This window comes from Carcharhinus amblyrhynchos, chromosome 5 (assembly GCF_965287045.1).
Source record: "Carcharhinus amblyrhynchos chromosome 5, sCarAmb.v2.hapA, whole genome shotgun sequence".
NCBI lineage: Eukaryota > Metazoa > Chordata > Chondrichthyes > Carcharhiniformes > Carcharhinidae > Carcharhinus > Carcharhinus amblyrhynchos.
Window position 1 is genome coordinate 120,740,931 of NC_137328.1, and position 14,403 is coordinate 120,755,333.

At 47.1% G+C, this 14,403-nt stretch overlaps 1 protein-coding gene across 1 annotated transcript in view; it reads right to left on the reverse strand.

Moving 5' to 3' along the window:
* The window catches only part of palld (palladin, cytoskeletal associated protein), a 291,644-nt gene that overhangs the window by 207,935 nt on the left and 69,306 nt on the right, over window positions 1-14,403 (reverse strand). The window contains exon 3 of the mRNA XM_080189490.1: window positions 7,062-7,128. Within this exon, the coding sequence (XP_080045616.1) occupies window positions 7,062-7,093 (32 nt within the window). The 5' untranslated portion in view covers window positions 7,094-7,128. The remainder of the gene's footprint in view (window positions 1-7,061; window positions 7,129-14,403) is intronic.

Here is a 14,403-nt window from a genome sequence, read left to right on the forward strand (position 1 = left end):
TAAATGGCCAACACTGTCGCAATAAAGGAACTCTCATGCCGAAATCACGTCCAAGAACTATATTCCTTTTAAGTGGTCTTTAAACTGTCAAGATAAACAAACCCACAGTCTCCTTGACATTTGGGGTAAAACCCCCTGCTGAACTAAATCCATTAGTGGGGTTTGGAGCTCAGCCAAGGATTCATCATTGGATTCCATTGTGCAGCTATATAAACAAACCCTGTAGAGCTCAATATAATGAAACTTTTGAAGTCATTAAAAGAACTTAGCCAATTGTTCAAGCATAAACACAGGGGGGGAACAGATGTTTGAGCTGCTTCTCAATTAAAAGATTGGATTGTAAATGACACAGTCAAATTTGAATATCAATGCTGACTTATTTAGAAGAGAATATTATCCATTGGATAGTGTCCTGTAACCTAACTGAACACAACACTGGTCAAATTCGTAGTCACTTATCTTTTTTTCAATAAAGCCTTGGATTAATCACAGCACTAACAACAGATTAAATTTGTCATTGAGCATTACGTTATGACATATGAAGTTGTCAACATTTATTAACTTATTTGCCAAAAGGCTTCCAACTCCAGACTAGGCTTCTCCCATGATTCGTTGCACCTCTTAAGAGTTAGGCAATGGCCCAGTAGTATTATCGCTCGACTCTTAATCCAGAAACTCAGCTAATGTTCTGGGGACCCGGGTTCGAATCCTGCCGTGGCAGATGGTGGAATTTGAATTCAATATAAAATATCTGGAATTAAGAATCTACTGATGACCGTGAAACCATTGTTGATAATCGGAAAAACCCATCTGGTTCACTGATGTCCTTTAGGGAAGGAAATCTGCCGTCCTTACTTGGTCTTGCCCACTTGTGACCCCAGAGCCACAGCAATGTGGTTAACTCTCAACATCCCTTCTGAACAAGGGCAATTAGGAATGAGCAATGAATACTGGCCAGCCAGTGACGCCCAATGAATAAAAAACAACCTCTGAGCTGTAGTGAATCATGTCACATTCAGAAGCTGCCCAGGCTCCATGGAAATTGCCAAGGTTCTACAAAACCCAGCTCCGCATTGGAGGCAGCAAGGATGGCAGAGCTGTGTGTGGGATCCCAACGCGTTGCCTTTCCCTCCCTGAGGAAAGTAGCTAGCAACAGGGAACGGGGACCGTGTCCGACATGTGGAACCCATAAGAATCCATTTCCACCTGGTTTACCCGGTGTTGGACCTGGAAAATCCAGGCCAGCTCTTGAGAGGTGGGGGGTAGTTATTCCCAAGTGTTACCTTTTGAGGAACACTGAACTAGCAAAGCACCCCACCCCCGGTGTTTTACTCATACAAAAGGCGCACCATGACCCAGCATGCAGATGCCTCAATAGAGCTTCTTACTTAGATTCCATTTCTCTGCCCTTTCCCTCTCTCCTTTCACTTCCTCTTTGCGTTCTCTTCAATCACATTTACTATGTTTCAGTTTTTTTAAATTCTTCACACCCACAGTGCTGTTTACCCTCTGGGGAATAGTGGTGGGCGAGGGGAGTGGTGAAAGGATTTCCAAGCTGATTATCAGCCCATTGAACTGTGTTGAATGCTCCTTCCATGGTCAACAGGTCCCAGAATGCAGAGTTGGTCTGCCCAACTCTGGGGCATTGGGCTCGAACTCAGAGCTTCAGGCCCGGGGTGGAGATGCTAAGAGTGCACCTCAAGTCCTCTTGGATTTTCAATTGACGTTAATTGTTATCAAATGGGTAAATTTTTTTATTCGTTCGCGGGACACGATCGTCTCTGGTTGGCCAGTATTTATTGCCCACCCCGAGTTGCCCTTGGAGGGTGGTTTGAGAGTCAACCACATTGCTGTGGTTCTGGAATCTCATGAAGGCCAGGCCAAGTAAGGATGGCAGATTTCCTTCCCTAAAGGACATTCGTGAACCAGATAGGTTTTTCGGACAATTGACAATGGTTTCCTGGTCAGCAGTAGATTTTTAATTCCAGATTATTTTTTGTATTAAATTCAAATTTCACCATCTGCCGTGGTGGGATTTGAACCCGGATTCCCGGGACATGAGCTGATTTTCTGGGTTAATAGTCTAATGATAGACCATCGCCTCCGCGACGCAAAGCCATTTGCCATCTACATTGACATGAATAAAAATTTAGATGTTGCAAAATCTGTGACTGAACGGTTCGCACATGGTCACAAGGATTGCAAAGGTTTGAGTGGGGGAGAAAGACTGATACAGACACTCTATTAACTTGAAAGGAATCGAGGGCAAACGCCACATTCCTCGCCCGCTCTCTAAATTCACAACCTCACTGTGAAAAAGACAACCCGTCAGCTGGGCCGGTGGCGCCAATGGACAGACATTCCGTGTTCACCTACACGGAACCATATCACTCGCCTCCACCTCACACATTCAGCAGTGAGGTGCCACACACGGGAAAGGTGTGCAGCAGCTGGCAAACCTTACACTGAGGTCGGTTTGAGGGGTCATTGACAAATTCTGCCGCCAGTCGTTAAAAACTGCCGGGCTGATGTACGACTCAGTAACGCGATCCCCATGAGTGGGGCACCAGAGTGAGACAGCGGGCACTGGTTTTACCATGTCACCAGTTACGAGTGGGGCTCCCTCTGTTGTTCGACGCTCGGATACGATACACCGGTATTGAAAGCGGCAACGCAAGTGGAGAAGGTAGTCAAGAAGGCATACGGCATGCTTGCCTTCATCGGCCGGGGCACTGAGTTTAAAAATTGGCAGGTCATGTTGCACCTTAGTTAGGCCTCATTTGGAATATTGTGTACAGTTCTAGTAGCCGCACTATTAGAAGGACGTGGATTCTTCGGAGAGGGTACAGAAGAAGTTTACCAGGATGTTGCCTGATCTGGAGGGCATTAGCTATGAGGAGAGGTTGGATGAATGCGGTTTGTTTTCACTGGAATGACGGAGCTTGAAGGGGTGACCTGATAGAAGTCTACAAGATTATGAGGGACATGGACAGAGTGGATAGTCAGATGCTCTTTCCTAGGGTAGAAAAGTCAAGTACTAGGGGACATAAGTTCATGGTGTGTGGGGAAAAGTTTAGAGGAGATGTGTGAGGTAAGTTTTTTACACAGGGGGTGGTGAATGCCTGGTACACGCTGCCTGGGGAGGTGGTGGGAGCAGGTACAATAGAGGCATCTGAGGGGCATCTAGATGAATACATGTATTGGGTGGGAAAGGAAGGATATGCACTCCGTAAGTGCATACGGATTTAGCTTAGGCAGATGTCATGATGAGGCCCAAAGGGAAAGCTCCTGTGCTGTACTGTTCTTTGCTCTTTCTCCTTGTTCAGGAGAGTAGGAATTTGACAGTTCTGCCTCATCCTAAATTCGGATCAGTGCAAACCCTACGGTTAAGCAGATGTTGACGTAACTGCTAAGGCTATCACTTCTTGGAACAGCACACTGGGAGGCCATTCAGCCCATTAGTATCTGTGTTGCCACCTTGCAGGAGTGGTCCTGTTTGCCCCCCCTTTTCCCATTGCCCTGTAACTCTTTCTTTTTCAAGTATTTATCCAATTCTCTTTGGAAACCTGAATCTGCTTCACTGCCCTTCAGGCAGCACAGTCCAGATCATAACTTCACAAAAATAAATCCCCTCCTCTTCATCTCCCTCTGATTTTTTTTTTGCCAGTCGCCTTAACTCGGAGTCCTCTGGTTACCAAAACTCTTGCCGGTTTCATGGTTTATCCCGATCGACTCCACTGGAACCTGCTATGGATTTTAAACACCACTATTAAATCCTTACAGGAGGAGGATGATCCCAGCTTCTCTAATTTCTCTACATAACTGAAGTCCTTCACCCTCAGAACTGTCCTGCTAAACCTCCTCTGAACCTTTGCCAAGGTCTTCATGGAATCATAGAGTCCCTACAGTGCAGAAGGAGGCCATTCAGCCCATTGAGTCAGTACTGACATAGCATCTTACCCAGACTCTCCTTTCATCTCGTCCTCACAACCCCACGAACTTACCTTGCTAATTCAACTAACCTACACTTCTTGGGACACTAAGGGGCAATTTAGCATGGCCAATCCACCTGACCTACACATCTTTGTACATTAAGAGTGGGAATGATTCGAAGTGTCCAGCGAATGTGAAAATGTGAGAGTTTCTGATCCATTTTTTGGGTGAGTTTTCACTCCCAATCTTAAAGACTTAGGCTTTGAAAATATGCGCGAGACCATTTCTAGCTACTGCAGGCAGTGGGCTGGCTTAACTTGCCAGTCATCCTGCAGAGGGAGCTATTGAGCACACACAGATCTGTGTCTGCACACGCGCAATAGCAACTGCAGAGGAAGCTGTTGTGCATGTGCAGACCTCTGATTCTGCATGTGTGCAATTCCAACAGAAGGGCTTTGACAGACAGAGAAAAAAGCTGTCAGGCCCCTGCTGCTGCAGGCAGCACCACAAACTCCATTGCCACCTCCCCCGCACATTATTGTGGGGGTTCAAGGCTAATCATGAGCCCCACACCACCCAAAATGCAGGCCCTGCTGACCACCGACATCGATCGCACCCCCCTCTCTTCCCTCTACCGATTGGAGCTGCAGAGTGACTGTGGGCACCTCCTCTATCTCTGATCTGATCACCTGCAGAGTGCACAGCGACCCCTCTCTTCCACCCCAAATGGGGCCACCCCAACCTGGCCGTGCCCCATACGGCCTGCGCCACCCCTCCCCCTCCCTGGATACATAGTCCCTGCCTCTCTGATTTTGCCGAAAATCCGGACCTCGTAAGATTGTGAGAGCCGAGAAATGGGGCGTGATCCTGATCTCTTGGCCCTCGCGCAATCTTACTGGTACGCTTCGACAATTAATAATTTAACATGGCCAATCCACCCAACGTGCACACCTTTGGACTCTAAGGGATTAGCATGGACAATCCAAGTATCCTGTACATCCTTCAGACTGTGGGTGAAAACTGGAGCACCCACGGAAACCCAATCAGACGCAGGGACACACTGACAGTAACCCAAGCCGGCAATTGAACCCGGGTTCCTGTCGCTGGGAGACAGCAGTGCTAACCACCGTGCCACTCGTAAATAAGATAGGGTATATCTGCATTGCGGAACAGAGCAAAATATTTCGAGTTGGTCAAGTGTCTTCTCACAGCCATTGAAGATAAGCCCTGCACGGACTGATAAATGCAAAGCTAAAGATGTATCGGGAAGGGTGCTACAGCTATGAGCCCCACCCCTCACCTTGTCTAGACAACAGCAACACCGTCCTGCCAATTAGGATAGCATTCTCATAACACAGGTCAGAAAGATTGTGCAAGTAAATTAAGTTTTGAATTCTTTTTGTGTGATGTGTGTGGCACTGGCAAAGCCCAGCATTTCATCCTGACTGGGTCCAAATGCCAACAAAGGCAGACAAACATCATCATTTTCCAGATAATTCGATACGTCGTTGGGATCTGCAAACCACTGGCTATCCACGTTAGTTTATACTTCTGGTTTATTTGCTACTGTCACAAGTTGGCTTACGTTAACACCGCAAGTAATTTACTGTGAAAATCCCCCAGTCGCCACACTCCAGCACCTGTTTGGGTACACTGGGGGAGAATTTATCATGGCCAATACACCTAACCATCACATCTTTCGGGCTGTGGGAGGAAACCAGAGTACCAGAGATTATTTCCTCGGGTGGATGTAGCTGTTACTACGGGGCATAATTATGAGATTCATGGTGGGAGATATAGGAGGGATGTCCGAGGTAGATTTTTTACTCAGGGAGTGGCTGGGGTGTGGAATAGACTGCCTGCTGGAGTCAGACACTTTAGGAACTTTCAAGCAGTTATTGGATAGGCACATGGAGCACACCAGGATGATAGGGAGTGGGATAGCTTGATTTTGGGTTTGGACGTAGCTCGGCATAGCATCGAGGGCCATAGGGCCTGTACTATGCTATGCTGTTCTATGTACCCAGAGGAAACCCACGCAGACACAGGGAGAACGTGCAGACTCCGCACAGACGGTGACCCAAGTTGGGAATCGAACCTGGGTCCTTCGTGTTGTGAGGCGGCAGTGTTAACCACTGTGCCACTGCGCTGTTCAAATCCCACAAAACAGTGGTAGATGAGTTACAGAACTGCAGACGACCGTTTGCTTGTCATGTTAAATTCAAAGCAGTTGGAGGAAGTGTTGGATTGATTCCAAAGTGGGTCAGATATATCCTACCAAAGTCAAGTATCACAAGTCAGATCAAGAGTTAAGTCATGACTACACTGGTGATGATAGACACCTCAGCCAGCTTTTCATTAGCCTACCAGTCAATACCTGGCATCAATCATCCTTTGTCTACACTAAGTTTTACAATGCCACAAAGAGCTCCTGTACAAAGAATGTTGATGCCGCATGCTCCACCATCACGACGTGCTTTAGCATCTGAAGTCTAATGGCAGCTTTTCTCAGGAGACAAAGGAAATTTGGCATGTCTGATGTACCACAGAAAACATTCTTTCTGGCTGTATCTCAACTTGGTCTGGCTCCTGTTCTGCCCAAAACCGCAAGGAGCTACAAAGGATTGTGAATGAAGCCCCCAGCCCATCACACAAACCAGCCTCCCATCCATTGACACAGTCTACACTTCCCACTGCCTCGGAAAAGCAGCCAGCATAATTAAGGATCCCATGAACCCTTTTCCATCTGCTTCCGTCATGGAAAAAGATACAAAAATCTGAGGCTAAGTACAAACCGACTCAAGAACAGCTTCTTCCCTGCTGCTGTCAGACTTTTGAGTAGACCTACCTCGCATTAAGCTGATCTTTCTCTGCACCCTAGCTATAACTGTAACACTACATTCTGCACTCTCTCCTTTCCTTCTCTATGAACGGTATGCTTTGTCCGCAGAGCGCACAGGAAACAATACTTTTCACTGTATGTCAATACGTGTGACAATAATAAATCAAATCACATCAGATGCCCAATTACAATCTTGATCTTTTCAGCATGCACACTTAATTTTAGACTCATACACGTTTAACATTGGACTCCTGCACATTCACCGTTGGAGATATTGCACACTTACTGAGACATGGTTCCGGCATGTGACTTAAACATCTCTCTCTCGCCCTCCGAGTCGGTGGAAGAAGCCCCTAGGGGATAGGAAAGAAGAGGAAAGTTAGAGGGGCATTCAACATTTCTTGAAGCATGAATGAGGATGAGAGCTTGCGCCTTTGATTTGCCCGAACCTCAGCCTTGGCATCCGGCCATGGAAGTGGAGCTTTGCTTGTAATAACCGGTCTATGCGTGTGAGAAATCCAATCCAATTACAATGCTGTTGTACAGACGTATAATAGCGTGGCACACCCTGAACATCATTGGCACACACGTAGTCCCTGGGCTTTTCCAGCTGTTACATAAAAGGAAGGAGTTATGCCTGCCGCTCACCTGAGCAAAGGGGAGAAGGCAGTAAATAATCCTTTCTTCCTCATGCTTCCAGATTCATTCCTCTACACAAAGCTGGATAAATACTAACTTACAAGAACCCGCTATTAATACAACCTTTTAGACCATAAGGCATAGGAGCAGAATTAGGCCACTCGGCCCATCGAGTCTGCTCCGCCATTCAATCATGGCTGATATTTTTCTCATCCCCCATTCTCCTGTCTTTTCCCCATAACCCCTGATCCCCTTATTAATCAAGAACCTATCTATCTCTGTCTTAAAGACACTCAATGACCTGATCTCCGCAGCCTTCTGCGGCAAAGAGTTCCCCAGATTCACCACTCTCTGGCTGAAGAAATTCCTCCTCATCTCTGTTTTAAAGGATCATCCCTTTAGTCTGAGGTTGTGCCCTCTGGTTCTAGTATTTCCTACCAATGAAAACATCCTCTCCTTGTCCACTCTATCCAAGCCTCGCTGTAATCCTGTAAGTTTTAATAAGATTCCCCCTCATCCTTCTAAACTCCAATGAGTACAGACCCAGAGTCCTCAACCATTCCTCATACGTCAAGCTTTAGTCCTATGCTATCATTGGACTCAGAGGCTGGCTACTGGTTTTTATTAATTTGTGGGACATGTGTGTCACTGGCTGGCCAGAATTAGATGGCACAGTGGCACAGTGGTTAGCGCTGCTGCCTCACAGTGCCAGGGACCTGGGTTCAATTCCTGGCTTGGGTCACTGTCTGTATGGAGTCTGCACATTCTCCCTGTGTCTGCGTGGGTTTCCTCCGGGTGCTCTGGTTTCCTCCCACAGTCCAAAGTGTGCGGGTTAGTTGGATTGGCCATGCTAAATTGTCCCTTAGTGTCAGGAGCACTAGCAAGGTAAATACGTGGGGTTACGGGGATAGGGCTTAGGTGGGATTGTTGTCGGTGCAGGCTCAATGGGCTAAATGGCCTTGTTCTACACTGTATGGATTCTATGATTGTCAAGGGCAACTGATGCCCAGCAATAACTGTCAGCCTTGCCAGCAATGCCAACACCAGAGCAGTGCTACATTACTGACAGTCTCGAAGGGCCAAATGGCCTACTCCTGCATTCCTATGATAGTTAGTCATGTGAGTTGCGGCTTCAGTCCAATGCCCTGTTCCATCCTGCATACGTGAGCTTAGCTTTTTCTTTCTACCCCATTGGCTAGCCGTCTGAATACAATGGATTCCATGGAATCGCAGCTCCATATCTCTGTCACCTCTTCCAGCCCTTCAACTCTCCGATTCCTCCAATTCTCAGCACTGGAACTTTCCCAATTTCCATCACTCCACCATTTGGCGGAGGTGCCTTTTATTACCGAGACCCTATGCTCTGGAATTCCCTCTCTGACTCTCTTCCATCTCTCTCTCCTCACTTAAGATGTTCCTTAAGACCAATCCTTTGACCAACCCTACTGGATACCAGTCCCAAAGTCACCTTTGACTTGGGGTCAAGTTTTGCGTAACGAAACTACGGGTGGCATTTTCCAGCTGCGCTCCCTCCAAAGACGGGAAACTCCCACCCGAGGTCAATGGAGCTTTGCGGGAACATGTCCCACCCGCTAGGATTCCTGTGGCAGGTGGGACAGGAAAGTTTCGCCCTAAGAGTCTTGGGATGTTTGACTGGACTAAACAGCATATGAAATGCAACAGAAACTGGTAGATCTTGTGAAGAGACACAGGATCATCTCCATCCGCCACCCTACCCCTTCCAACCCCCTCACACCCCCACAAACCTGTTGAGCCTCTCAGTCTAGTAATAAAAGATGATACAAGTCCAGCTTCTTCACAAACTCACTTTATTCTCTTCTTTACAACTCCACATACACACACCCAACACCCAATGCCACCGAGGGGGATTGAATATAAAAGTAGGGAGGTCTTGCTGCGGCTGTACAGGGCATTGGTGAGGCCGCAGCTGGAGTACTGTGTGCAGTTTTGGGCGCCGTACTTACGCAAGGATATTTTGGCCTTGGAGGGAGTGCAGAGGAGGTTTACTAGGCTGATACCGGAGTTAAGGGGGTTGAGCTATGAGGAGAGGCTGAATAAACTAGGCTTGTACTCGTTAGAGTTTAGAAGAATGAGGGGAGATCTCATTGAGACGTATAAGATGATGAATGGGATGGATAGGATAGAGGTGGAGAGACTCTTCCCGCTCAGAAAGGACAGTAGGACTAGGGGGCACAGCCTCAAGATAAAGGGGGGGGCGGTTTAGAACGGAGTTGAGGAAGATCTTCTTCACTCAAAGGGTGGTGAATCTCTGGAATTCTCTGCCCGTTGAAGTGGTGGAGGCTGCCTCGCTAAATATTTTTAAGACGCGGGTTGATGGGTTTTTGATAAGCGAGGGGATTAAGGGTTATGGGGAGAGGGCGGGAATGTGGAACTGAGCCACGACAGATCAGCCATGATCTTATTGAATGGCGGGGCAGGCTCGAAGGGCTAGATGGCCTACTCCTGCTCCTATTTCTTATATTCTTATGTTCTTATGTAAGCCCTTTATATATCCCGTTGAGTACTATTGAACAACAAACATACAAATCAGGTCTAAAGTGGAAGGTCACAGGTAACCTATTCCTGACACTGCCCACGCACCGTAAGGAAGGGATAGGCGCTCTGCTCCTTACCAGGCACATGAGCAGAAGCAGCTGAACAAATGAGAGGACAGAGGGAAAGCCCAGTGTCCACGGGGCAGGAGGTTCTCACGAGGCCCGGAGAACAACAAGAGGATCACAGGAACAGGACGTTCCCCTTCATTAACATTATTCTATTACACTGTGTGATTTCAAGAAGGAATTAAATATAGCTAAAGGAATATTGGCGGGGGAAGGTGGGATCAGGAAATTGAATTTGATGATCAGCCATGATCAGAATGAGCAGTAGAGCAGGCTCGAAGGGCTGAGTGGCCTACCCATGCCTCTAGCTTCTACGTTTCCATGGTTTTTTTATTCATTCGTGGGACATGGGTGTCGCTGGCTGGCTAGTATTTATTGCCCATCCCTAGTTGCCTTTGAGAAGGTGGTGGTGAGCTTGCCTTAGAACCATAGAAAATTACAGCTCAGAAACAGGCCTTTTGGCCCTTCTTGTCTGTGCCAAACCATTTTTTTGCTGAGTCCCACTGACCTGCACTTGGACCACATCCCTCCACACCCCTCTCACCCACGTTCCTTCTTCAATCTCTCCAGCCCATGGGCTGTGGGTTGACCCACAATGCTATTAGGGAGGGAGTTCCAGGATTTTGACCCAGCGACTGCGAAGGGGGGCGACGATATATTTCCAAGTCAAGACAGTGAGTGGCTTGGAGGGGAACTTGCAGGTGGTGGTGCTCCCCATGTGTCTGTTGATTTCTCTAACATCGTTACAAGATTGGACAAGACCATCAGAGGTTACTTCAGTTCATCGTGACAAGGTCACAGAACAACAGTTGAAAAATAAAATGTTTTTTTTGCAAGTTGGGGTTAGCTGATTGAGGGAGGAGGGTGTATCGGTTGAACACACTGACTAAATGTGCCCGATATTAATCAGGATTGTGTGTATCGACCTGGGAAAGCAGCTTAAGGTGCGGCTGACTCACACACCTTAACTCTGCTACAGCAGATCAGAGAGACTGTGAGTAGGCTGCACCCTGGCATTACAGTTGACCTAAAATGAAAGGGAGAACTTGCATCTGTGCAGTGCCAAGGACATTCTGAAGTCCTTTCACAGTCAGTGAAGCGTAGAAGGATAGTCACCGTTGGAATGGAGTGAAGCTGGATTACACTGAGCAACACCATCACTCACTGTGTCACTAACTCCTACCTAACCTGGGAAAGGCAAAAACAAGCAGTTCTGCAAAACTCACTCAACCATCCCGAGTATAAATCAGTGTGAAGTTTAAAGTTTATTTGTTGGTATCACAAGTAGGCTTACATTAACGCTGCAATGAAGTTACTATGAAAATCCCCTAGTCGCCACATTCTGTTCGGGTACACTCGGGAGACTTTAGCACGGCCAATCCGCCTAATCAGTGCACCTTTCAGATTGTGGGGGGAAACCGCAGCACCCGGTGGAAACTCACCCAGGAGAATGTGCAGACTCTGCGCAGACAGTGACCCAAGTTGGGAAATTGAACCCAGGTCTCTGGCGCTGTGAGGCAGCAGTGCCATCGTGCTGGCCTCACTCTATACAGGATCCCATTTCCAACAAGCACATTGCCAGCAATGTTTGCAACAAAGTAAGATTCTGCCTCTAATTTTGCAATCATACAGTCGTAGAGATTTACAGCACAGTAAGAGGCCCTTTGGCCCATCATGTCTGTGCCGGCCATCAAGCACCTATCTATTCTAACCCCATTTTCTAACACTCAGCCTGTAGCTTTGAATTCTAAGGCATTTCAAGTGCTCATCTAATTGCTTCTTACAGTGTGGCAAACATGCCAGGGTTGATCTAATGTTTTGTCCCTACCCCATTCCTTAATCTCTACTTTCTCAGGAGACTAAGGAAACTTGGCATGTCAGCTACGACTCTCACCAACTTTTACAGATGCACCATAGAAAGCATCCTTTCTGGTTGTATCACAGCTTGGTATGGGCTCCTGCTCTGCCCAAGACTGCAATAAACTACAAAAGGTCGTGAATATAGCCCAATCCATCACGCAAACCAGCCTCACATCCATTGACTTCCCACTGCCTTGGAAAAGCAGCCAGCATAATTAAGGATCCCATGCATCCCGGACATTCTCTCTTCCACCTTCTTCCGTCAGGAAAAAGCTACAAAAGTCTGAGGTCACGTACCAAGTGATTTTCAAGAACAGCTTCTTCCCTGCTGCCATCAGACTTTTGAATGGAGCTGATCTTTCTCTGCAGTCTTGTTATGGCTGTAACACTACATTCTTCACCCTCTCCTTTCCTTCTCTATGTACCGTATGCTTTGTCTGTACAGCGTGCAAGAAACAATACTTTTCATTGTATCTCAATACATGTGACCGTAATAAATCAAATCAAATCAAATCCTTTCCAGACACATATACTCTTCCTGATACGATACCCACGACAGTCCTGGCTCCAACCCTGCACTTAACACTCCCATAGCGAGCTCAGTGTTGGGACCAAGGATTCCTGATCTATTTTCAGACAAGGAATTTCCTCCCACTCATTGATTCCCAGAGGCTGATTCTCGACTGAGCAGTGGGGGCAATAGGGGCCATGGACCAGCAGGGTGCAGGAGAAGATCATTGGGGAATGGAAGAATAGTGTCCTCTCAGAATAAGAGTAATGTGGAGATGTGGTCTGGGGTGGGCACAGTAAGAAGTCTCACAGCATTGGGTTAAAGTCCAACAGGTTTATTTGGAATCATGGGCTTTCGCAGCACTGTTCTTTCATCAGGTGAGTGGAGACATGGCACATAATAGACAAAAGCACAATTGCATGGTAATGGTTGATTACCTGTACAGAGTGAGTCTTTCCAGGTAATCAAGTCTTTACAGGTACAGACAGTGTGAGTGGAGAGAGGGATAATCACAGGTTAAAGAAGTGCCCTGTCTTGAGTCAATTCACACCTCTTTAACCTGTGATTATCCCTCTCTCCACATGAATTGTCTGTACCTGTAAAGACTTGATTACCTGTAATGACTCGATCCCAATCTTTATCTTGCTATTATGTCTTTGCCTATTTGTGCTGTGTCTGTGAACCCACTCACCTATTGAAGGAGCAGTGCTCTCCGACAGCTCATGATTCCAAATAAATCTGTTGGACTTTATCCCGGTGTTGTGAGACTTCTTACTTGGAATGAGAGATATTATTGTCTTTGCAGTTTGCTGATTCATTATCACAGAGATGATGGTTTGCAGGCCTGCCCTTTCGGTTACTCATTCATAGATCATAGAAACCCTACAGGGCAGAAAGAGGCCCTTCGGCCCATCGAGTCTGCACCAAACACAATCCCACCCAGGCCCTCACCCCATATCCCTACATATTATACCCACTAATCCCTCTAACCTACACATCCCTGGACACTAAGGGGCAATTTCTTAGCATAGCCAATCAACCTAACCCGCACATCTTTGGACTGTGGGAGGAAACCGGAGCACCCGGAAGAAACCCACGCAGACACAAGGAGAATGTGCAAACTCCACACAGACAGTGACCCGAGCCAGGAATTGAACCCAGGACCCTAGAGATGTGAAGCAGCAGTGCTAACCACTGGGCTACCATGCCGCCCCAGATGTGGGATGTGCGTATTACTAGCAAGGTCAACATTGATTGCCCATCCCTAAGTGCCCTCGTTCAGAGGGCACTTAAGAGTCAACAGCACTGCTGTGGTCCTAGAGTCACATGTAGGCCAGGCTGGGTAAGGACGGCAGATTTCCCTAAAGGACATTAGTGAACCAGATGGGTTCTTGCAACTGTTGACAATTGTTTCATGGTTAGATTTGTAATTCCAGATTTTTTTATTGAATTCAAATTTCACAAGCTGCCATTGTGGGATATGAACCCAGGTCCCTATAATCATTATTACACTAGCTCTCTGGATCTCTAGTCCAGTGATATTACCATAATGCCAATGCTTCCCTCATTGATTTATGATCACATGCACAGCAGAAGGTAAAAAAACCTTGTGTTAATAGCCACTGCTTGAAATGTGCTCATTGTTGCCAATTTGTGCTCAGCAAGATCCCAGGAAAAGCAATGAGATGACGACCAGATGATTGCTTTCTTTGTGACACCATCTGAAGCATAAACGTTGACCAGGTCACCAGGGAGAAGTCACCAGAGAGAAGTCCCCTGTTCTTCTTTGACATGGTGCCAAGGTGACTTTTTCATCCACTTGAGAGGGCATAGAGGGTCTTGTTTTAAAGACAGCACCTCCAACAGTGCAGCATTCCCACAGCACTCCCCTGGAGTGTCAGCTTGGCTCAGAATCATGAGAAAGATGAGCAGGAGTTGACCCTGGGCCGTGTTGCATCTGCTACGCCTTTCAGTCT